Genomic DNA, 23,602 nt, shown 5'->3' on the forward strand with positions numbered 1-23,602 from the left:
AGCCATTTATTTGTGAGCAATTTTGGTGATATGGAATACATTCAGACACTTCACATAATTCACATAATCCACGTTTTTAAATAGTAACAAACAGGGCAGCCGCTTTAATTTAGCTACATCCCCATATTGAAGGATGATAGAAGATTAGTTTGTTGTTGGCGAGCATTTATTTTTTGTTGTACAACGCTCCCTGCAGGCCGGAAGCGTAACGGCACAAATGTCCAATATTTTTGGTCCTTCGTGCTTTCCGTAGCCTCCAACAATCAGCGTCTTCCTGGAAAAACACACGTGGATTTCCACTCACTCGAGCCAAGCGAGAGAAGCGGGCGAGCCCCAATAACAACCTCATCATCGTCATGGCAAGTCATGGGCTCGCCTACGACGGCTGCAACTTCTTCAGACAGCGCCTCGTTTTAGCCACGCTGAGCGGGAAGAGGGTAAAAATTCGGAATGTGAGGTCCAAAGACGACAACCCCGGGCTACGAGGTGAGTAACTTGGGCAGCCAAAATTCATGTGGCGTCGCAGTTAGCTTCCATGCTAACGAGCTAGCTGCTACGCAGTTGGGAGTGAGTTTGGTGACGGTGACTGGGGAGGAGAACATCATGTGCTAGTGCTCTATTTTACGTGTAATAAGTATGGATATTTGTTACGATGTCATAGTTTTCAAATTTTACAACTGCATGGAGTCACAGTGAGGCTTTTTTAAAACTTAATTTCAAACGCCTTTTAGTTACGTCAGTACAGTTACATGCGCACGTCGATGCGCATGTCTTGTTATGGTATTTGAAAACTTAAGTCATTCCTTAAAAAAATCTGTTCTATATCTTAACTGTATTTAAAGGTAGTTGAAAGTTTTATTTCACGAGTGCTTTGTGTATTCAGATTTTAAAGTGAGCTTCATCAGACTTCATAGTTACGACTTTAAAAAAAAGGTTTATTTCTCTTTTGAAATTATGTGAAAGTTCCTGAACATTTCCGTTTTATTTCACGAGTACTTTCTTTGTTCTCCAGATTTTGAAGCCAGCTTCATCAGACTACTGGATAAAGTGACCAATGGCTCCAAAATAGAAATAAATCAAACAGGTGAATTTTGTGATTATAATTTTTTTAAAATCACAGTGTAGTATTCTTGGAATTTAAAATAGAGGAAGCTATGCATTATTTTCACAAATTAAAACACTGATCAACCACTATTGTCAAATATTTGAAATTTGGATGATTTGTATTAAAAGTCTTCCATAGTTTATAGCATGTCTACAATGACTTTCCCTACTTACACCAAAGCCAAAGAAAAGGACGTCTGGGCAATCTGAACTCAGCTCACTGGTCTGTATTGGTTAACTCCACGTTACATGGTGTATAGAGCCCATGTTGTCTCTGTTCAAGATATTGCTGATAATAGCCTCTGACATATTTTTTGTGTGAGAACCTTTAGGAATAGTTAACCAAATAAAAGTGAGAGAAATTTGCTTCAAGAGTTCTAGTAATGCTCTTAAATGCTCAAAACTTAAACTCCATCTCTTTCAATTCAGGTATAGCCATGTGCAATATTTGTTACTTGTATTGAAAGTCTTAATGTTTTTTTAGACACTAACCACTGAAAATAGTGAGGTTACATACATTTGGGTCTGGGTGATTTGTTAAGATAACGCATGGAGTTAAGTTAGTCTGTGCAGATGAACATTGTGGTTATTCAGATCTTTATTACATAACTCATGGCTCTAAGACCTTTGTAAAAAGTTTGGGAAGATGACGTACCACAGGCATTTGTTTTTATGTCCTATAAAGGGCTTAGGGGCAGGGGGTTAGACAGCAATAATTGATGTGCACAACTGGCGCTAGTGACGTATCGTTCCATTTTAATCAGTTGACAGCAAAATTTCTAATTGTTTATTTTAAATCAGTTATATATTATTTGTGAGTGGTGCTGTCTTGATATCAGTGTCCAACGGTGAGTTATAGCACTAGCAATATAAAATATACCACCAACTTTTACAAAGCAGTATTTGGGAACTCATTCAAAATGCATCTTGAAAAGTAAATTGAAGGTGTGAGGATTCTGTGCAACAGCGGTGATATGGACCAGCCAAGCCATGTTTTATGGCGGTTCATTTTAGTCCAGGGTGTGCCCTGCCTTTGGCCCAAAGTCAGCTGGATCAGGCTCCTGCTCGTGCAGTCCTGAGGAACAAAATCCTGGTAGAAAAAAATGGTGGATATCATCTTCCTCCAATCCACACATGGCCAATAACTACACAATACAATCATTTTAAATATGTTTAAAAATTAATGAATGTGTTGAATATTTTTATGTGTGTATATGTGGAGGGCGGGGGAAATGTGTATATTTCTTTACTCATTGATGTTGTCTGTCTTTGTTTTCAAGGCACTGTGTTATTCTACCAGCCCGGTTTACTTTATGGGGGGGCTGTAGAACATGACTGTAGTCTGCAGCGCTCCATCGGTTACTACCTGGAAGCCTTGCTCATGCTGGCTCCATTCATGAAGACCCCACTGAAAGCCATCCTGCGAGGCGTCACCAATGACCCCACAGACCCAACAGTGAGATAACACACTTGACCTTTATCGCAGCCAAACTATTATCTCATCCTCAGTCCCTAACATCATTTGGATAAATTATTATGCTCCTGTGTTTCTGCAGAAAGTAACCAGCGCCTACTGTAGTAAGCAGTTTGATAGGCAAGAAGCCTTTTTTGAAATCATATACATTTTTTTTGGGGTGATTTCATTTATTACTTTATCTTCCACTGTAGAGTTGGCTGCGTATTGTTAACAATCGTACATTTTAATTACTGTAGATATTTTTTTGTCAGGTCGCGATTTAATTAACTTTCATTTTTTTAGGTTCTGATTCGATTTTGATTTAAACCTTTTGATGCAGATTCAGTGAGAAATATATCTTGAATATATGGTGCCAGTAGCGGTTCTGATGGGCCCACCGCAGAAGGGTGTCCGATTTGGGGTACTTGAGATGAACAGGGTGGGTAGTAACATGCTACATTTACTCAAGTAACATTTTGGATAAATTCTACTTTGAACCACTGTACTTTTTACTTGTCTTTATGTGAAGAAGAATCAATACTTTTACTCTGTTACATGCCACTTGTTACTTGTGTTATTCCATGCACAATCTATTTCAAGATTTCTTTGAGTTCCTGCATAAGACACCTTTCCACCAATCCAACGTGCTCATCAGTGTTATTTGACTCTAATTCGCCAATGTGATGGTCACATGACCACAAACAAACCGTTCGTGGGCCAGCCAGTCTTTTTTGGGGGCGGGGGGGGTTAGGGTTCACTGTGTAAGTGATTGATTATTGTGGGTTTTTTTTTTTTTTTTTTTTTTTTTAAACTCGCTGAATGGTGATTGCCCCTAAGTCTTAATTGTGTAAACTGTAAAAATGTTCCCTCCCTGAGGATTGGCGGCAGTGTTTACACAGGAGGATTTCACTGGATAGGTTACCTTTGTTGCTATGGCGGAAACTGAAGCAATCCAGTAAAATATGCTGCTTCCTTTTATTCTTTTGTAAAAATCCCCACGGACAAGGAATGAGGTAGTGAGATGACTGTTGTCATGGCAACAATGAAGCATATCTATGCTTTCTGTTTTTTCTCCAGGTTGATCTGCTGAAGGCCACAGCTATTCCTTTAATGAAGAAGTTTGGCATTGAGGGTGAAGGCCTTGATCTTAAGGTGACACGTCAAACCATATGAAATCAAATTCAAAAACTTGAAATCAACACTAACTTGCTTTTATTATTATGCGCCCTCAGGTGATGAAGAGGGGAATGGCACCTAATGGAGGCGGTGAGGTTGTCTTCACATGTCCTGTCTGCAAGACAATTAGGCCTGTGCAGCTTACAGATTCCGGAAAGATTAAGAGAATCCGAGGAGTAGCGTATCCTTCAAATCATCTTACTTTAGACTTGTGCATTTTACCTCTGTGGAGACTTTACACTGTGCAAAGTGTGTAATGTTTTTTTTTTTTTTTTTCCCCCCCCTCTGTAGAATACAGATAGACGGCAAACTAGTTACGCACACATTCACGCAAATGGAGAATTTGGAGACTTAAAATAACTTAACATGCTTGTTTTCGGAATGTGGGAAGATGCTGGAGTGTCTCGAGAAAACTACACGGGGAGAGTGGAGCACTGATTCAAACAACAAAGATCAGAATTGTGAGCCAGATGTGTTAACCATTGCATCAGTTGTTTACAACCGCCACACCCTGGCACATTAGTGTCTTGTGGGAAATGCTATACTGTAATTTCACATAGTTGGTCCAAAAATCATTTTAGTGTTTACTACTTAACTATGTATGTGTATTTGTGTTTCAGAGTGAATGATGGTAACAGGGAGAGGGATTAAACGCTCTTCCACAAACATAACAGAAGGTAGATAATTCCCGGTAAGGCCTTGGTACATACAACAGAATAAGTTATGACATGCACTCACTAAGTACATTTAGATACATCGAGACAATATAATAATTTCAGGGTACAGTGTATATATGCATTTTTTTATATTTCTTTGCTCTGCTATGAAAAATTTTGAATGTAAAATATACCTTCAATCAATACAGTTTGGGAAAACAGTGCACACAGTCACATAACTACTTTTTGTTGCTATGAGCCTTGACTGTCTAAACACAGATATTCAGTGAGAGTTTCCCCTCAAATGGGCAACCGGATTGTGGAGTCGGCACGTGGCGTCCTAAACCAGTTCATTCCAGACATCTACATCCACACAGACCACATGAAGGGTGCCAACTCTGGCAAGTGAGTATCTCCCCACAACTGCTATAGCCTTGTGTTTAATAGCAGTCTAGGTTTAGGATGATGTTTTAAATGGCACACATTGGAATAATTTATACAGTGGCACAAGAAGGCCTGTTCCTTTGCTGTCATTATTTCAATTTTTTTCAATTGATTACTTTATGGCATAGAAGCATTTTCGTGCAAGTATTAACTGTAATTCTGACTACTACTGCAATAGTGTAGGATGTCTGCTCTGGACATGAATTACTGTCACTGCAAACGCCATCTGAGACTGATGGCAGGTTAAATGTATATTATTATATCAATAAGTACTTTTCATATTACACTAGCATGTAAGAGAAGACTTATGTAAATACAAATATAGAAGTCATAATTTATTAAGTTATCGTACAGGAATGCACCTGTTGTGCAATTGAACAGTCAGCAGAAATATTTTTATCCTATTGCCTAATACAGTATATTGCAGTAACAGCCCTCCGATAAACTCCTTGACATCGTTTTAAAAATCTTGAAATTCAGACAAATTCTTCCGGAAGTGCATTTCTATCGGTTAGCAGCTTGCGGTCCTAGCCATAAATGTTATTAGTAATCATTAGCAGGTTTCGTGCATGTTTATATTTTAACTAATGTAAAACAGTGGAAGAAATGTTTAGCACATCACCTCAATCCTACCTCACCTGTGTGGAGTTTGCATGATCTCCCCGTGTCTGTGTGGGTTTTCTCTGGGAACTTCGGTCTCCCACATCCCACAGACATGCATTGTGAGATAAATTGAATACTCTTAAGTTGCCCATAACTGTGATTGAGGGTCTGGATGTTTGTAGGTGCCCTCTTTTGGCGACAACTTCAGGGTGCACCCCGCATTTCACCTAAAGTCATGTTCTGGAATAGGCTCTAGCATGCAACGGTGCAGGTACAGGAAAGTTATGATTGAATCATGTAAAGCACTTTTTTTGTAGGAAAAGTCCACACAAAAACTTAAAAAAAAAAAGTTTTACCTCTTCCAGTGTTCTGTTTATGGTGGTAGGTTCTTCAGTTTTAGTCAAGAATGTTTTTATTTTGGTGCATAACTAAAAAAAAAAAAACTCTGCCACTAGGATGTGCTACAACACACTTAGACACAACATACTGCTAACTTGCGGATAGATAAGTGACTTCCAACTTTTCTGGAACCAACCGCAGATTTTACAATTGAAAAATCTTAAACCACACCAACAAACAAAAGTGTCACGAAAGTGGATACATTGATTGCTGTATGTACTTCCTGCCATCTACGAAATAGTATAGTATTCATGTCGTAAATAGATGAACAAAGATGCATTGTTTCTTGTACATGCTTTTTTTGGCAGTTACATAAAATGCAATGAGGAAAAGTGCAATTTGAAAAAAGTTTTTTTGGGGGGGTGTACTTGTTCTTAAATATAACTGAACACAGACCTGTTAGCATAACAGATTGGAGCGGTGAAGGGGGGGGGGGTTCTTGTAGTAGATGAGGTGTGGGATATATTATGGTTGTTATTCTAGTCTTTAAACTTTTTGTCCGGGTTTTCTCAGGTCACCGGGTTTTGGTCTGATGCTGGTGGCAGAGACTATCGAAGGCTGTTTCCTCAGTGCGGAAATGTCATCCACGCCCCAGGGACAGGGAGACCCCATTTTACCTGAGGACCTGGGCCGCAACTGTGCCAAGCTGCTGCTGGAGGAAGTGTATCGGGTAAGTATTGCCATGTTAAGCTTGTGAGGAAAAGAAGCATAAATGTATTCCGAATGGAAGGTAAAATCAGCCCAATTTTAAGTTTTCACTGCTATTTGAGTGCATCAGTTTAAAAATAACACATTGTTGTGTAAAACTGAAGTTTTTCACCTGAATGGGTTATAGTTTGCCATAACATCTCTGCTAATCTTATTAGTATGCTCAACCACGTTTCTCTGCTGCTCACTAATTGCAGTTGATTGACTGCATAGCAAAACACCAAAATTGCACAAGGACCCTGCTGCAGTGTTATTGCAAACCCATGCATTATGATGACGATGCTCAAATGATATATGGTGCAGCCCTTGTTTTTACACACATACTGCTGAAAATAATTTTCCCAAGTGTCTGACTTTGTTTTAGTTGTTTTGTTAATCAAATCTAAAGTTCTAAACAAGTGCTATGCAAACTGACAATCCCTTTATTTGTATATCTCAGTCACACCACGTGTGGTTGTATAGTCATATTATCTTTTGGGTTGGAACTTCTTCTGTACTGCATGGTGATTTAGTGGCATGCAACCATTATAATGTACAGCCAACAAAGCTTCGATGCCGTATTTTATGAAATACAATTTTCATCAACGCTCATGCCTAAGAGAGTGCAAATAGATACCAGTATGCCTCCCGGGAATGCTGTTTTCAGCCCGTCTTCAGACAATATCGTATTCTTTGGCTGAATACCTGTCATCCACGGTCAGGGCATGAGTAACACGTGGTGCAACAATCATACGCATTGGCCTTGTTCTCTCTCATTCCCCAGTAATTACCATCAGTGCCAGTCTGGAATGCAGCTGTGAATTTGTTTATATTGAGTACATAACTAACGTGGAAGATATATAAATGCCATATTTACCTGTACATAGCTACTTAGCTCTGCCACATTTTAAATGGATGCTGCTCCCCACCACTATCAGACTTACTGTATCTCATGTAGAAAATTGTACGGTACTTTTTAGCTGCTTGTTTCGCAAACCTTTAACCTTTTAATAGGGACATGTTTACGGTTTGTGTGTCTAGAACAGTTCTTAAGAGATCAACGTGGGCTCTGTGCCCTGATTTACTTATTTATTTTTTTAAGAAATGTTCTTCCAAACCAGGTCTTGGGTTTAATATATTGGGTGGAAAAATCTGGAAAACCCTGACCACGATACAAATTTGGTCATACTACTCAACAATAGTTGGTCCAGTGGTTTTCTAAGCAGATAAGGGACAGGGGTAAAATCCCTCTCAAGAGATCCCACACCACAGGATAATCATTCAGGATAATGTTTCTGACATCCAATAATTAGGCCTCAGTCAAGAGTTGAAAGTCCACTATAGAAGGAAAGCATGGCTTTATAGACATTTTGTTTTGATGTCTCTTTTTGAACCACAAATAACAACAACTGCTACCCGCTGATCCTATTTATTGCATCCACTCGTCAGTGACTAGCAGGACTCAGCTGTTCTATTCAGGATGCAGCTTTTCGGGTGACACACCATCCGGCCATTTTGTTTTTGCTCTTGCAGTAGCTAAGGTGACCATCGTTCTAAATAAACAGAAACCAAAGATAATGTCTCACATGGAGGAAAAAAACACTTAGTGTGAACATGTAGAATTCCTGTCAGCAAGTGTGTGCTGAGCGTGAGTCTGCCTCGGCTTTTTATTGGAGCCATGTGAGTCCAGTTAGCTGGTCAGGGTATTGCTGATTAACTCTGAAAGAACGTTGTTGTTGGATGCGTCCTCTTCAGTTGCAGCAGCACACGGCCTCGAGCTTATGCGTCTGCCACAAAGGCTCAAAGCACAGGTGGTTCTTTTTTTTTTTTTTTTCTCAAGGCAGCAGCTTCTGGTATATCAGGTATTTTCAGAACTGTTTATTTGAATAACTGCTTATTTTCTTAACCCAACTGCAGTTGTAGAGCTAGTTACAGTCGAGAAGAAAATGAGAAAGCATTGATGCGCCTGCTGGAATTGTGATTTCCCCTGGGGTTTTTTTTTTTTTTTTTTTTTTTTGTTTTTTTAAACGGGTTCTCTAAGTTTTTGTTCCCTGGTTAATCAATACAGTCGGCTTGTAGTAAACTAACCAAACACTCGTGGACATTTTGTTTTTGGAGGCAACCCCAACAAGGGGCAGGAGCTTTGATGTAAGTGATCCTGAGGATAAATCTCATTGATTTTGGAAGTTTGTTTTGTAATGCAGTATCTAATAGTTTATTTTGAGGATATTTATAAGTACAGTGGTACTGTAGACTTAATATTTCTTGGTTAATTACCTTTTTGAATTGCATTTTTGCATTTAACCTATCATTGAAAAACACGCAAAACTGTTTGTAGCTGTTTTTGGTAAAGGGAGTTGGCATTCCTTGTAAGGCTTCAAGGAACTTTTCCAAATAGCCTTGTGATTTCAGGAGTCTCTTGAGAGACTATAGCCCCCCCCCCCTTTTTTTTTTTTTTTAAAGAAACTGAAGTTCTCTTTGTATTGCCCAAAAAAGAAGTCACATAACACCAAATTACAGTATTTGTATCCAAAATGTGCTGCACTTTAAGATAAGACATTCAGGAACACCTTTTTTGGTTAATTAAAATTGTGCAGTCATGGAAAGAGACTCCAGAGAAAGAGATTTTGCTCCCAAATTCTCTGTAGATTACCACTTAATTCTTGAAAGATTTCTAGTTTCATTTGGACAAAGCCTGTGATCGAATTTAATTTTTTACCCCCTAGAAAAAATAGGACTAGTTCTTGTAATATTCATCTTTTTTCCCCCTCATACAATTGTAACTTTATTCTTTAAATTAAGGACTTTCTATGTGAGATTACAATATTTTTCTTGGAAAAATGTATAATCTTGTGGTACTCACTATTACTTCGTGGGACAATATTCATGAAAAGTTAAAACTGATTAAAATTCTTACTCATATCTTTTTTTTTTTCCCCTCATAATGGTATTACTTTATTCTTGTTACATTTAGGCTTTTAAAATCTTAATAGTAAAATGTTGGGTGGATGGACAGCTAAATACTTTCAGGAAATTTTCAAATACTGGTGGGGTTTCCTTTTTAGAATAAGTTTTAGGTGAATTAGGTGCTCTTGCTTCATCAGAAATTTAAAGAATAATCATTATAAGGCTGGTTAATATTTGTGCAAAAAATTGTTGAATTCAATTTTGTTGTTTACCAAATGTAATCTATTGTGATGTAAAAGAAAATGCTGAAGATAAACCATAAAGATATTTGTATTTAAATGTTCTGTAGTGTTGAGTAGGTTGATAGTCCTGTCAGATTTGAAGGAAAAATTAATTTTCATGCCTTTAGTGTAAAGTACATATCGCCACTAATACATTCCTAAAACTATTTGTTTTTCATCAATCTGTTAATTTATTATTTTAACTTATTGTATGTTCTATAGTTGATTGCCTAATGCATACTACTACTACTACACAAATTTAGTCTTTCCCAATTGGACTGTAAAATGATAGCTTTTCTCAGGAAGCACTACACGACATTTATTCTGATAACACCGTATCCCTTTTTTTACAATCACTGGGCTTTTATCTTGTCAAATCAAACTCCGTCAGAGAAGTGGAAGCAGAAATTGTCTCTGGTCAACGTGACCGGAGATACTTGTTACCATGGCGCCGATGACAACGATGTGCTGTGCCAACGTATTGTTTGCGTGTGGGAGTGTGGGAGAACAAAATGAGGAAAAACGTGTGGTGTTCATCGCGCGCTCTGGTGAGAACGTTCGGATTGTTTGAGGTATGTTCAGATGAGGCAGCACAGTGGGTGTAGAGCGTTAGCCTCACAATTATGAGGACTGGGTTTGAAATCCTGGCCCCGCCTGTGTTGAGTTGCATGTTCTCCCTGTGCCTGTGTGGGTTTTCTGTGGGCACTCTGGTTTCCTCCCACATCCCAAAAACATGCTTTAATTGGAGACTCTAAATTTCCCCGAGATGTGCCACTGTTGTCTGTGTCCATGTGCCATGCCATTGGTTGGCAACCAATTTAGGGTGTACCCAGCCTCCTGCCCAGAGATAGGTGGGATAGGATCCAGCACTCCCACGACCGTCATGAGAATTAGCGCCTCAGGAAATGGATGATGTTTACATTAGAGCTGGGCGATTATATCGTTATCATATCTTTATCTAGATATAAATGTGCAAGATAGTCATACTGAAATTAAAAACTGTATCATACCAACCGTGTGTACTTTTCACACTCTCACTGCATGTGCAGCTCAGCCCAACCTACCACATACGAGTCTTGCATTGATTGACAGCTAAAGCCAGGCAATGACAATCATCTGACGGGGGGCGGACCAGGCACACATAAACCATACGCCCTCTCCAAGAGAAAAACAAAAACACCCAAAAAAAAAAAAAACCACGAAAAGTAAAGCACAGTGCAGTATCTGCTTCGGTAAATTTAGTAGATGGTAGATTTTGTTTTTTTAAGTCTGCCATCCAATAGCAACTGGTGCCTCGGAGGTGTGTTGTTTTACATAAAGACTAGACACAGCTGACTTTTGAGTTGTATTCTTCTTGTCAGTATTGTTGCTTTAGCAAAATTGTACTGAGCAGCAACGACGTTGCATTCTCCCCTTTACAGTCACTGCTACCTTTCTGTGGGAGGCTTCACCAAAAAAAGACATGCAGTTATGGTATTCATTTAACTGCTCACTGAACTGACGTCTCAAGATATGCATGATAGTACAGTATTTGAAAAGTATTGAGATTTGTTTTTTTTATACATGCATTTCCCCAAAATGTACAATCAAATGGTCATTTGACCTTTTTCAGTGTTTTTGTCCAAGGTTGATAAGACTTGGTGCCCCTCTGTGACAGGGCCAACCATCCCCACCTCTGTGACGTATGATCGGGAGTTGACAAACACAGTGGTCCCTCTTTGTGTTTAAAGGGCGGCTGCGTGGATTCGTCCAATCAGAGCCTGGCGCTGCTCTTGATGACCCTTGGCCAACAGGACGTGTCGAAGCTTTTACTCGGACCGCTCTCGCCGTACACGTAAGCCATTCAAACACACGCACACATATACACATGGAAGGCTTGAAACAGGCCCTTGGGTTAGTCATCAACATTTGGATGGATGTGGCAGACTGCTCATTTGGTTATTATTCAACAATAAGCATCTGGATAATCCAAAGTTCTCATCATGGTCGCCACATGAATGAACAAAGCTGGTGTAATACTGTCTTCATCAGTGCAGTTTACATAAACTATATTCATTATGTATCATGATTGGAGTTGCAAAGTTGGAAACTTTCCATATGGATTAATGGGAATTAGAGGTAATAAGCAATTCCACTTCCAAAAAGAAATTCCAATAGCATCCTTCCTTCACCTTGCTGCCATTTTTCTCAACAGTTTACTTATAAATATATTCATTGGTTAGTGCTCAACTGTACCTGTTCATGTTTTTAGTGTAGTGTTTTACAGTTAATGTTCATTCACGCCTCTTTATTTTTAATGTCCTCAATGTATGTTTTAGAGTTTGTTTGTTTTTCCGGCGGTTCAGTGGACTGACTACAGTGGGGCTTTGCTAGCCAAAGCTGGTATGCTGCCACATGGGCAAGAAGAGCTAACTATTGTCCATGTATGTCTCTGTCTTATGATAAAACTAAATGTTTACATTTAAGATTAAATATGATACCTTTCCATTAAATCTCCATAAACAAAACTTTGCAGGTTAGAATATTTTCAATGTTACCCAGTTCAACCTTCCATGGAAATTGACCAGATACTTTTGGGGAATTATCCAGCCCTTTGCAACCCTAATTATAATTGTTAGTACTGGGTGAAATTCTTCTCGTGATATGTTTACAGCGCATGAGATGTTCCTTTTTCACTGCACTGTACCTGCTCTATGTGCCTTTGCTGCGCTTCTATTGCTACCTTTTCTAGTTTCTCATTTGGGGATTCCAATGACATTTGAGGATGTATGGCTAGAAATGGGAAAAAAAATAAATTCACGTTATATCGTTAGTCTTCCTGTACTATTAACGCAACCGTTTTTTTACTCCAAAGTCTCCACTTTGCTGCAGCTCGCCATGTTCTTGCCATCCTTCGTCTCAATAAAATTGACTGCTACGTTCACTGCAGCTTGGTTTTCACAGTGGTATTATTATGGTAGTGGAAACAGGAGTCATGCTGAACCTTTACTGTGCAGTGCAAAAGCGGCATAATGGTGAGAGAGGTTTCAGGACTGAACCCTGAACTGTCCATTTTCAGTTATCATGGTACCGGTGCTGTGTTGCTCTCAAGTACAGTACTATGATAACTGAAGATTGGCAGTGCCATCGCTATACATGCCTCTTCTCCCAGACTGCGGACCTTTTTATTTTCTTTTATTCCAGGGGTATTAATGAAGTATACATTTTCCTTTGTATTGTATTTCTGAATAGTGGTTTGCCAGCTTCAACAAGTGAAGTCAAGTTACAGATGTTGCGACGACTGTAACCATTTAACTGCTGATGTCAATCACACCACACTGTTTGAACAGCAAACTGAACAGCGGTAAAGCTGAAGTTAATATTTAGAGACAAAATTATGATTATTTATTATAATGCTTCTGTTTATCAATCCATCCATTTTCTAGTCTCTTGTCTTAATACCGGTCACGCTTATCCCAGCTCACTTTAGGCAAGAGGCAGTGTACACCCTGGACCTGTCCTCAGCCAATCGCAGGTTACATACAGTATAAACAAACATTCACACAGCCAAGTTAGAGCGCGTCATACTCAAGGCCAGGGAGGAAGATTTGGCTTGCCACACATCATTTGTTGTTGCCCTCGAAAGCAGATCATGTGCATCGATTTGTTGCCAAAATACCAAAATCACAAATTGTCTTCACTTTTAATAATCTTAAAATATTGCATAATTTTATTACTAATCTCGATTTAAAATATATTGAATAATATTTGATTTTTTTTGTAATGACCTAGTTTCAAAACTAGTTCTCTCAATTTTGGGTGTATATGTAATAAAATGAAGCAAACATGTCTAATAAATAATGAACTTCCAAAGGAAAACCATAACTATGATGTGGCCCGTGCCAAAAAAAAAAAAAAAAAGACAGCCCTGATTCAGTCATCATTACATTTCTAAGTTTTTAGAAATGTGGGAGACATGGGGGAAAGGCACTCAAGCACAGCGAGAACATGGAGCAGCAGTGCCCAGGGTTCCTCTTGAATAAGGAGAAATAATAATGTAGTCTCCCTTAAAATGGGGTTTCTTCCCTCCCCCCATAAAAAAACAAAAACAATCTGCAAATAGGTGAATACACAAATATGTGGTACTACACTATGCTACTCGTACTTCTGTCCCCCTCACACATTCATGTTGGCTAAATTGATTATTTTTAATAGGTGTGGATGAGACCCGTTTGTGTGTCCTGTGATTTATTGGTAACCGGTCCAAGGTGAAGTCCATATCTTGCCAGTCTGCTGCGATAGACTCTAGGTCGTCCGCAACCCTAATGAGGAGGAGTACTATAGAAAATTAATTCACAAATTATTGAGGCCCTTTTGAACAAATGTGGTTTTGAACTCAGGTGATGTTAAACGTGCCATATTTTATCAAAGCAACTTCTAGTACTGTAATTTCATCTGTATGTGTTCTGCAAATTCCCACCCCACCAAAAGTCTCTAAAATCAATAGTGCCCATTATACATAGGTAGAGGGGGAAGATGGTTGTTCATTTTATAAATGTATGCTGCCATATGGAGGTTATGAAAAAGCTGTACACTTTCTTTGCAATGTGCCACTGCCACCTAGAGGTAATGAGAATATTCTAATATGACAGCGATGTATGATTGCATTTATGCACAGTTGTGCTCAGCGGTTTATGTATCCTCTTTTTTTTTTTTTTTTTAATTCTGGTGGTGGAGCAACAATTGTCATTCATTTTTGTTTAATGATAATGCTTTTCTGAAAGACATGTTTATCTTGAAACCCTTTAAAATAAAATTTTCACCTGGCCCTTCATGGTTTGTTTCAAAAATTGGACCCATCTAACAAATTCTGCCTGTGTAATCAAACATGACCACGACTGTATTTAGTCATTAAATAAAAGTAGGGCTGTGAATTTCCAAATAAGAACAAGCAAGTAAAAAGTACAATTGAGGAGTGCTTATCTTCATTTTTTTGAAAAACTTAAATGCTTAGTTTACCATATTGATAGAGGCAAAATCATGTATTGTAAAAATGCATCCTCCATATCTAGAAGGGGTTTCCAGAATTTTGATGTCATCGTTTGGGGTCTTTATTATACGAAAGAAATAATGGTGTTTATGATGTTATATTGGACCTATGGTGTGGTATTAAATGTAAATTATAAATGAAAAGCATCCAGACATTTCTCTGCTGAGAGGCCTGATAGCAGGTCATTTGAATTTCTCAGGCTGATCTACGTCACTAGTGAAGATCTTTTGCCTACCTCGCTGCTTCAAAACCAGTGCTGTCAACAAAACATGTGCACTCTTACAAGTGGGTCTTCCACCCTGAAGAAAGGCACATAGTCCATAGACCCATATGGACAAAGAAAATACAAAACAAGGTTGAACAAAAGGAGTGGTTTATGCTAAGTGTATGTTTGGATACAAAATTGAGTCCAACAGAAGTAGCTGTTGATACTAAGTACATGGAGACCATCATAGCCAAAATACAGGACCTTTTAAAATGTCATCCTAAACCTGCAAGATACCCGATCAGGAAATATGGCATTTTATTATTTTGTCATCCATGATATTTGGAATCCTTGCGTGGAACACATTTATTTCGTACCTACTCAATCTCTCTTCTCTCTTTACAGGATTGAGTTCCTCAGACACGTTAGAGATTTTTTCCAGATCATGTTCAAAATAGAAGTTCGCAAGCCTTTGGAGGATGAACGGAAAGGGGGGGATAAAATCCTCATGACGTGTGTCGGAGCTGGTTACAGCAACTTGAGCAAAACCCTCAAATAAAAGTTTGTACATAAATGTGTTGCTGTTTTTACTATGACTGTTTCCATCAACAGTTGACAAGAAAATACTGGTACCAGTTGGCAATGAAATGATAAACTCTTAAATTCTCTTTGTAAGGCTCTATAACAAAACAGTTATTCCACATTACTGTCAACTCATTGTCAGTTGTGGACTGTTCGATATTGGAAAAATCCCTTTTCTTTCCCCACTTAACTGCAATTTGTCATTGCAGGAATTTGGGGGGAGTTAGTCTTGGCCACACAGATGTTTTAGGGCGTCGGCGTAGCTGCCTGACACTTCAGACTGAGGAGAAAAAAAAACAGGAAAGTTGATCTTAAGTCATCTTTTGAATATTTGTAAAGGTTATGCGTCGTAATGTTTGTATTTGTACCTGTAGCTGAGAGTAGAGCGAATATCCAAATAACTTCTTGTACTCTGCTCGAATATCCAGCAAGTCGATTTCGGAGCGACTGACCAGTATCCGGGTCAGTGTGGACTCTGTGGTCCCCATACCCTAAAGAGACATTTTAAAATAGGAACTGAAGTTATCAAGAGATGGCACACATTTCAAAGCAAATATCTTAAGTCCTTTTTTTGTATTCCTACATTTGTCACGCACCAAGCATTTCAACCCACGTAGCACATTCCCCCCCCCCCCCCACAAAAAAAGTGTCAGGCTTAACATTACTCTCTTGATGACAATGTGATCGTCTGCTGTGGCTTAACTGAACATAAAGGCGCTAAACAATGCGATTTGGGCTCTCGTTAAATCGAGCCGGCTCACCTTCATGCTCTTGAAAAGCCTCTCTGCGAGGTATGCGGGGACATTCTTCACACATTTGACTAGAGAGGGAAAAAAATTAAATATACACATTAAGGAGATGTATGATGTTATAAATTAAATTGACAAAGTAGAGCATCCTACTTACAAAAAATAATGAAATGTATAATAGGAAAAAGCTCGGTGCAGCCTGGTTTGGTCATCAGTCGATCAAAGGACACAAAGCTAACTACACACTTGACTGTCTGGGATGAGTTAGGCTTTGTAGAACATGGTTAATTGAAGACTCTAAATCAGGGGTGCCCAGACTTTTTTACCCCAAGATCTACTTTTCAAGCAGCCAGCCCTCGTGAGCTACTGACAACGACTGGGGGGATGATGATGATGCTCCCAAACCGTTCTAAGCCTGGATCAGGCTGTGCCAAGGTGGAATTTTAAAATGACACGCCATATCATCCTGCACTTTCTACTTTGGCTTCAGACCAGACCTTTCCCACTCGGAAAAGAGAAAATCTCATCCAGTTTAACCACTTTTTCTTCCATTATTCACATACTCCGACAGCCATTACATCTTAAAACAACAGCATTTCTTTTTTAACTTTAACCATTAATATGGAAAGTAAAAACATTAGCAGCGCGTCTAGCTCGTCTTTGCTGTACGTTGCCCAGACTGTGTCGCTAACTCAAGCAATGGTGGTGGACGCTGTCATTATACAACACGTTTATTGGGCTGGGTAAGTACTGTAACATTTGTAATTGAGTGTATGTCTTTAAGGAGGGGGGGGTGTAATGTAAACTTGGAAAAAGAGTGTGGCGGAGCAGCGGTCGTTGTAAGAGAAAGTTCTGTGTGCTGCCTAAAAGAAACCAGTGGCTTCCTCTTTTCATTTTTTACAGTACATATGTGAATTGTGTCACTAGAAGTGACAACCAGTCATCTCTCACTAAATGAATCAAATTGGAAAATGCCACAAACTGAAAAGCTTATATATTATACTTTCAATTTGCATTGGATTATTTTTTTGTGCCTGCAACACAGAATATCTGCAAAGAGACTGCATCAGCGGTGCACAATTACGCACGCGCGCAGTGATTCCCAATCAGTGTGCTGGGGTACATTCGTGTGCCGTACGCGCTCTTCAGGTGTGCCGTGGCAAGTTATCCAATTTTATATAATTGCTGAAAAAAAAAAACCATTTATTTCAAGAAATAATGTATTTTTAGTGATCTATTTATGCCACTGAGGCACAGACAGAACAAAAAAAAAAAATCGTCTTTTATTAGATGGGAGGAAGTACATAGAGTAATTGATCCATTTTTGGTGACATTTACTTTTGTTGGTGTGCCTTGGGATTTTTCAATTGTAAAATATGTGCCTTGCCTCTATAAAGGTTGGAAATCACTGGTTTAGAGAGAACATTGGCTCATGTCTTTTTTTTTTGGGCACACCGTCCCGCGACCGACCCAAGACTGCCTCATGATCGACGCATTGAGAACCCCTGCTCTAAATTTTCTGTAGGTATGAATGTGAATGCTAATGGTTGTTTGATTTAATGAATGTTTATTGTCATATGTGCCATGCAACTGGCTTTAAATCAGGAGATAGTTGGGATAGCCTCCACTACTCCCACAGACCTTGTGAGCATAACTGGCTCAGAAAATGGATGGATGAACCTAAGATGGATGTTTTTGGAATGTGGGAGCAAGCCAGAGTACGAAGAAAAACCCCAAACAAGCACAAGGTGAACTTGCAAACTACACTGGAAGGGGGTTACTTTCACTAGTTCAGCGTCTTGCATGAGACCTGCCATTCATCAGATAATTTGGTTTAAATAAAATTCAATGAAATCTATAATAGTGATTCCTCATAATTATGACTCAAAATAAAAACATTCCCGCCCTCGTGATACAAAAATTTTTTTGAAGGAAAAACAAACATTCCTGCCCTTGTGATACAAAAACCTTTTTGAAGGAAAAACATTCCCGCCCTCGTGATTGAAGAAACATGAAACAGAAACAATTGCTGGAAGAAAACAAAAAGGAATGTCACATCTTTATCTTTAAAATTTACTCTTGGCAGTGACAAGCGGTTCAGTTCTAACAAATGTGTTCTGTGTCTTACCGACGGCCACCAGAAGCTCCTCCAGGTTTCCGGACATTTCACTCTCGATGCTTTCCTGCAGAGTCTTCTTGCTTAGGTTCTTGTACTCCACCAGAGCTGCTCAAACATCAACGCATGTTATATTCTGTTCTTAACATCTTTCTCATTTAACAGAGTGATTCCCAATCCGTATGTAGTGGGAGATAACGTGTGTTGTGGGAAATTCTCTTTCTGGTTAACTATGTCAGCGACATACAGTGAAAATAAAAATAATTTAGCAAATTGGCAGTAGATACACCTGCATTACCACTTTTTTGTGATATTTTTGCTTGGTGCAGTTGTTGGTTTCTCTGTGAGATGTCCCGCCCCATTTGAAATACACTAACAAATAAAGGGATATTTGGACTTTCAAATGACATTTCAGTATTAGTTAATTGAAATAGAATACATAATTTTTACTCATCAAATCACTGCTTGGTTTAGTAATTTTTCAGTAAAATATTTTAAAAAGTTCATATACACATTTTGAATGTATAAAATGCAAATAGATTTACTCTCAAAAGATACTTGTATTCACTTTTATGCACATTTTACAGATTGAACAAATGCTCTGGCCCGTTTGTCTTTTTTAAATCTACTATGTGGCCCTTGGGTACAAAGGTTTGCCCTCCCGAAGAATTCTTATCAGGAAGTGAAGCTAAATGTCTCACTCTGTCTGAGCTGGGGAACACTCCTGTGGCACAAGATGTCGACGAATCTGTCCTCGTCGGTCCCCCACTTCTTCTCACCTGCCTCATATAAAGCCTGGTGGGGGATTCGGGACAATTGGAACAAACAAAACCAAAAAACAAACCATTCCAAAATCTATAGCTCCAAGAGTCATGTGATTTATGGATATGCTATACAGTACTTTGGCATCTGCTTTGGCTTTGGCTGCATCCACATTGGGGCTCTCTTCTCTTTTGCCCTGTGAGGACGAACCAAACAACAGTTAATATCATTAATATTTACATTGAATAAGCTCTTATTTTATAGTCCTATCTAAAGAATTATTCCGTCAACTCCAAATTTACCTCTGCCAAGATGAGCAGTGCTTTGCCATAATCACCAGACACCTCCGACTTGAGGTCGTGAATCAGCAGTTTTCCCGTTTCTGTGACACACACTTTGCGTCATGAACTGCTCTTACACAATTGCCAGATGGTGAAATCCAAACCTCTGCGTTGTAGCACATTTACCTGCCAGGTACGCATCAGACATGGCTTTGATCTGCTTGTTGGATCTTGAGGCAAAGAGTTCAGTCAACGTGCTCTCGGTGGTCCCAGCACCCTGGAATGGGCATGCGGTGAGTGGACAGGTGATTCTCGGTTTAAAATGGAGTCGCGTTCCCATTCCCAAATCGTTTTTATCTTCTGAAAATGCGTCTCTGAGCGCGGATTCTGCACGATCAGCCCTGCTGTTACACAGCAGTAATAACTAATGCCTAATTTACACGAGTTTCTCCATTCATAACATGACCAGCTAGGCTGGTGAAGATCCAAAGTCACTTTCAAATGTTCCACCGTATTGTCTGAAAAGTAATGCTATCTCCAGGCAATTTAAAACATTTGTGTTTGGGAATGTCGGGGTGGGGTGGATGTCAATTGGTCAGAGCAGGATTTTTACTAATATGGGGGCTTTACTGTATTACTGTGCTGTACTGTCGTATCACAGGTCCCCTAATACCATGCCAGACGTCGTTTGGATAGGACTACTCATGATTGTGACTGGATTATTTGTGTGGTGTGCTGTGTTGATCACCCCAACTGCACAACACACACTCAAAGCAGTAAGCAGACATTTGCTGATATTTTTCCATTGTAATTTGTGAAGTTTGTTACATTAAAAAATGTTTAAGATCAGTAAAGTTGAAAATACCTATGTGTGTACCTCACCTTAGACCTATAGAGCTCCCTGCTACGTCATAAAATCATGTGACTTTTGTTTACGTCGCCATATTGCCGGTCTAACAAAGCATTCTTCAATGCTAAGTCAGTTGGTGACGTCACGAAAACGTCTTCTAGCACGACGCCCAGAGTCTTGTCCAATACAATTAGACATTTAGAAGGTGAAAATAAACAAAGGTACATGGAAAAATTAGATAAACTCAGCATTGAGGACCCATATTTAATGCCGAAGTCGATGTTTTCGCCCATAAGAAATTGGACTGTTAATTCGCTTCCGCTTGTCTTTGACAACTTGATCTCCACATGGGTCTGGTGAGTAAGTCGTCGAGATTTACAGGGAAAAGTTTGAAAGCGTAAAAAACTCTGGATGCATACAAATACTGTGTTGCTGGATCTGGATAGATCTTTTTAGGTAGTATCCAATGCAAATACCCATATTTAGAGAAATTACCCCTGTTTTTATACAAACTCACATTCATTAACTACAATTGAAAAAAAAGACGACGGGTTTTCAGCTCGTGAATGCGGAAGTGTGTTCAGCGACACGTTAACCTTTGCTGCAATCTATCAATCTTTTCAGATAGTATTCAATACAAATATTTAAATAAATGATCCCTGGTATTACACAAACTCGCATTCATTAACTATGATTGAAAAAAAAAAGGGGTGGGGGGGACGGAGTCATCTCCATGGAAGGTACACGGAAGTCATTGCAGCCACACTTAACCTGCGTAAACCTCTTTTTTTTAATATGTATTGTTCTCAAATGAGCCAATTTGGCATTATAAATACTTCTTGGTAATTTGAGATTGAGAAGAATAATTCCAACCTGAAATGAAGCGATCACTACACAAGCGTGTGTGTATTTTGGTTGGGCACCATCCATCATGTTTAACTGCCGAAATCCATCGATATTTTCTGGTCTTTTCAGATGCTATTCCATAAAATGATCTCTTTGAATATCTGTCTCATCTGTTGTTACAATCAACAGTACAACAGGTCTCGGGCAATTTAAAAAATCTGCTCCGGTTCAACGGCTCCCGCAGTGCAGAACAGCTAGGTTTCATCGGCAATATGGCGCCATGCAAACTGCGATGTCACGTGCGCGAGTTTTATTTATCTCACCTTGATGGCTTTGATTACTTCATGGCAGTCGTAGACAGCAGGAGGTTTTACCAAGGCCACCAACAAATCCTCAAAGTCTCCATGGGTGTCGCCTTCCAGGTCAGCTATTAACGCCTGATGCGAGGAAAAAACCTCATCATTACCTCATCATGTGCAATCTTTGTTGCACACTTACCCTTCCTGTGGCTTTCTCGTAAGCCTTTGCGATGAGCTGCCTCTGGGCGTTGCTTCTTTGGGTCAGTACCTCAATGAGCGTCTTTTCTGTTGTACCTACGAGACAAGAAAAAAAAGAAGAAACAACATCCATCAATACACACACCAAAAATGAAATATTTTCAAGGTATAAAATAGTGGCTATACTCTTAATCTTACCAATCCCCTCTATTGCCTTCCTTAAAGCCGCCACATCCTCTTCCACTTTAAAATTGGCCTTGTCCTTCACAGTACCTCTTGTATTGGACTAATAAGAAGAATAAATGCAAAACATCAGATATTAACCAGGGATAGGCCATATTTGGCACTTTAATATGGAGCAATTAGCAAAACTCCTGGAATATTTGTTGCATTGATGCATTTTTAATTTTTCACACCTAATAGATCAACTACAGGTCTTGTATTTTACTGACATATCTCATTTTAAAACCAGTGAGTACGTTGCAATTCATTACGAAGTTGGTATTCTCAAAAATATAAGCAGCATGTTTCAAAACCAGTTTAATATATATTTTAAGGGAAATTAAATGTTTGGGAATTGGACTTTTGTGGTACAAACACATACAAATGAATTAAATGTGCGCTTACAGTTAAACTGAGTGAGGAGGGAGAATCCAACAGCAAATCCAAATCATCCTGCAGTGATTATAAAAAGCATGATTCGAATCTGTTCAATTCACTAATGTTGTCCAACAAACACTGCATGCAAAGTACTCACCCAAACGGACATCTTGGTGCGAGTGGATTTCACGTTTTTCACAGCTGCGGAAGAGCAGATCGTGCAAGAGATCACATTTCAGATCAACTTTATCATCCCCGCGACCGAATCCACTTCCGCAAACTTCCCGAACCTTGTGGAATATTCCAACAAATGTATGGAAGCCAAAATAGCGTCAACGTGCATTAGTGCCAAAGTCGAAGGTTAATATGTCTGTTCGAAACGTGCTTGAAAATGAGGAATAAAAACTAAAGGTTGAACAGATCCGTTTTTGGAGGCACCAGAAGGGAGATTTAACCTTACCTAAATCAGATGACAGGCTTGATATCCGTGGAGAAATTCCAGAATGTCACACACGGACTTTTCACGGATGTGGAAAGGGCAACGCCCATAGGACAGTTGAGTCATCTATTTCTTTTTTTCTTTTTTCTGTTTATGGCAACTGGCCAACATTTTCTTACGAAGAGTAACGGTAAATACATTTGAAAATAAAATTTAAAAATGTAAGAAAAGCAAAAGAAACTAAATTGACGAAAAAGAAGAAAGGAGGACATACTCTACTTTGCGCGAATCCCAGTGTTTCCGGTTGTTTACAACTGGAGGTTCTTCGCGTTGACACTTTTAGAACTTAAATAGTGTATACTTTAAAATGATGGTTGAAATAAAAGATATATTGTATTTCTGGATTTGCAACGGGGAAGGGGGCAACAATTCCGTAAAATGTAATTTGCGACATCTAGTGGTGAAAAGTGACACCACAGTCGTGTGGCATTTATATATTGTATAATAATGCATATGCGTTTCAGCGACTGTTTTTGGATATTGTTATTATGTTTCGTCCAATTACATTTAGTTTCTCATGCACCAGTTCCGCGGTTAAGAAAACTTTTGTCATAGACGCGATGACATCATCACAGGCATATAGTGACCAACATTAAATGTCATTTAATTGTATTCATTAGGTGTGATAGTTCTATAAATTATGCTACTTTATTATAAACTTAATAATGCATAAAATAAATTGAAAATGACAGGATAGTTTATGAATTAGTGACAAAGAAGTAAGAAGTGTTTGACGATGAAAAGTGTAGTTGAAAATTGACGTTTTGGACTGTTGAGGCCTACAGATTTATGCCACACATTAATTTTCCTCATGAGGTGCTAATCCACGTTTATGACATAATTGTACTTAGATTTGGGAGGTATTTCAGATTT

General features: G+C 38.9%; 2 protein-coding genes across 4 annotated transcripts; one reads left to right on the plus strand and one right to left on the minus strand.

The window, feature by feature from the left end:
• Window positions 1-239: 239 nt before the first annotated feature.
• On the plus strand, window positions 240-15,515 carry rcl1 (RNA terminal phosphate cyclase-like 1). 3 transcript variants are annotated; one of them, XM_061802280.1, is made up of 9 exons: window positions 240-486; window positions 1,013-1,084; window positions 2,385-2,560; window positions 3,638-3,712; window positions 3,793-3,917; window positions 4,672-4,797; window positions 6,352-6,508; window positions 11,444-11,547; window positions 13,908-15,490. In XM_061802280.1, exons 1-9 carry the CDS (start codon window positions 357-359, stop codon window positions 13,915-13,917), a joined length of 975 nt encoding a protein of 324 aa, XP_061658264.1. In that variant the 5' UTR covers window positions 240-356; the 3' UTR covers window positions 13,918-15,490. The 3 variants fall into 3 exon arrangements, with proteins under 3 accessions (XP_061658264.1, XP_061658265.1, XP_061658266.1); XM_061802282.1 differs by lacking the exons at window positions 240-486; window positions 1,013-1,084; window positions 2,385-2,560 and adding exons at window positions 2,684-2,698; window positions 2,901-2,999 and having other exon boundaries at window positions 15,353-15,515; XM_061802281.1 differs by lacking the exons at window positions 240-486; window positions 1,013-1,084; window positions 2,385-2,560 and adding an exon at window positions 2,597-2,999 and having other exon boundaries at window positions 15,353-15,515.
• anxa3b (annexin A3b) lies at window positions 15,510-22,791 on the minus strand. Its single transcript, XM_061802276.1, has 14 exons — window positions 22,691-22,791; window positions 22,388-22,431; window positions 22,258-22,305; window positions 21,829-21,916; window positions 21,632-21,726; window positions 21,457-21,570; window positions 19,624-19,714; window positions 19,459-19,538; window positions 19,296-19,352; window positions 19,096-19,189; window positions 18,407-18,502; window positions 16,291-16,349; window positions 15,898-16,020; window positions 15,510-15,809 (listed from the first exon to the last, which is right to left on the minus strand). The coding sequence occupies exons 2-14, from the start codon at window positions 22,397-22,399 to the stop codon at window positions 15,753-15,755; spliced, it is 1,014 nt and encodes a 337-aa protein (XP_061658260.1). The 5' UTR covers window positions 22,400-22,431; window positions 22,691-22,791; the 3' UTR covers window positions 15,510-15,752.
• Window positions 22,792-23,602: the final 811 nt, after the last annotated feature.

The sequence above is a fragment of the Syngnathoides biaculeatus genome, chromosome 17 (assembly GCF_019802595.1).
Source record: "Syngnathoides biaculeatus isolate LvHL_M chromosome 17, ASM1980259v1, whole genome shotgun sequence".
NCBI lineage: Eukaryota > Metazoa > Chordata > Actinopteri > Syngnathiformes > Syngnathidae > Syngnathoides > Syngnathoides biaculeatus.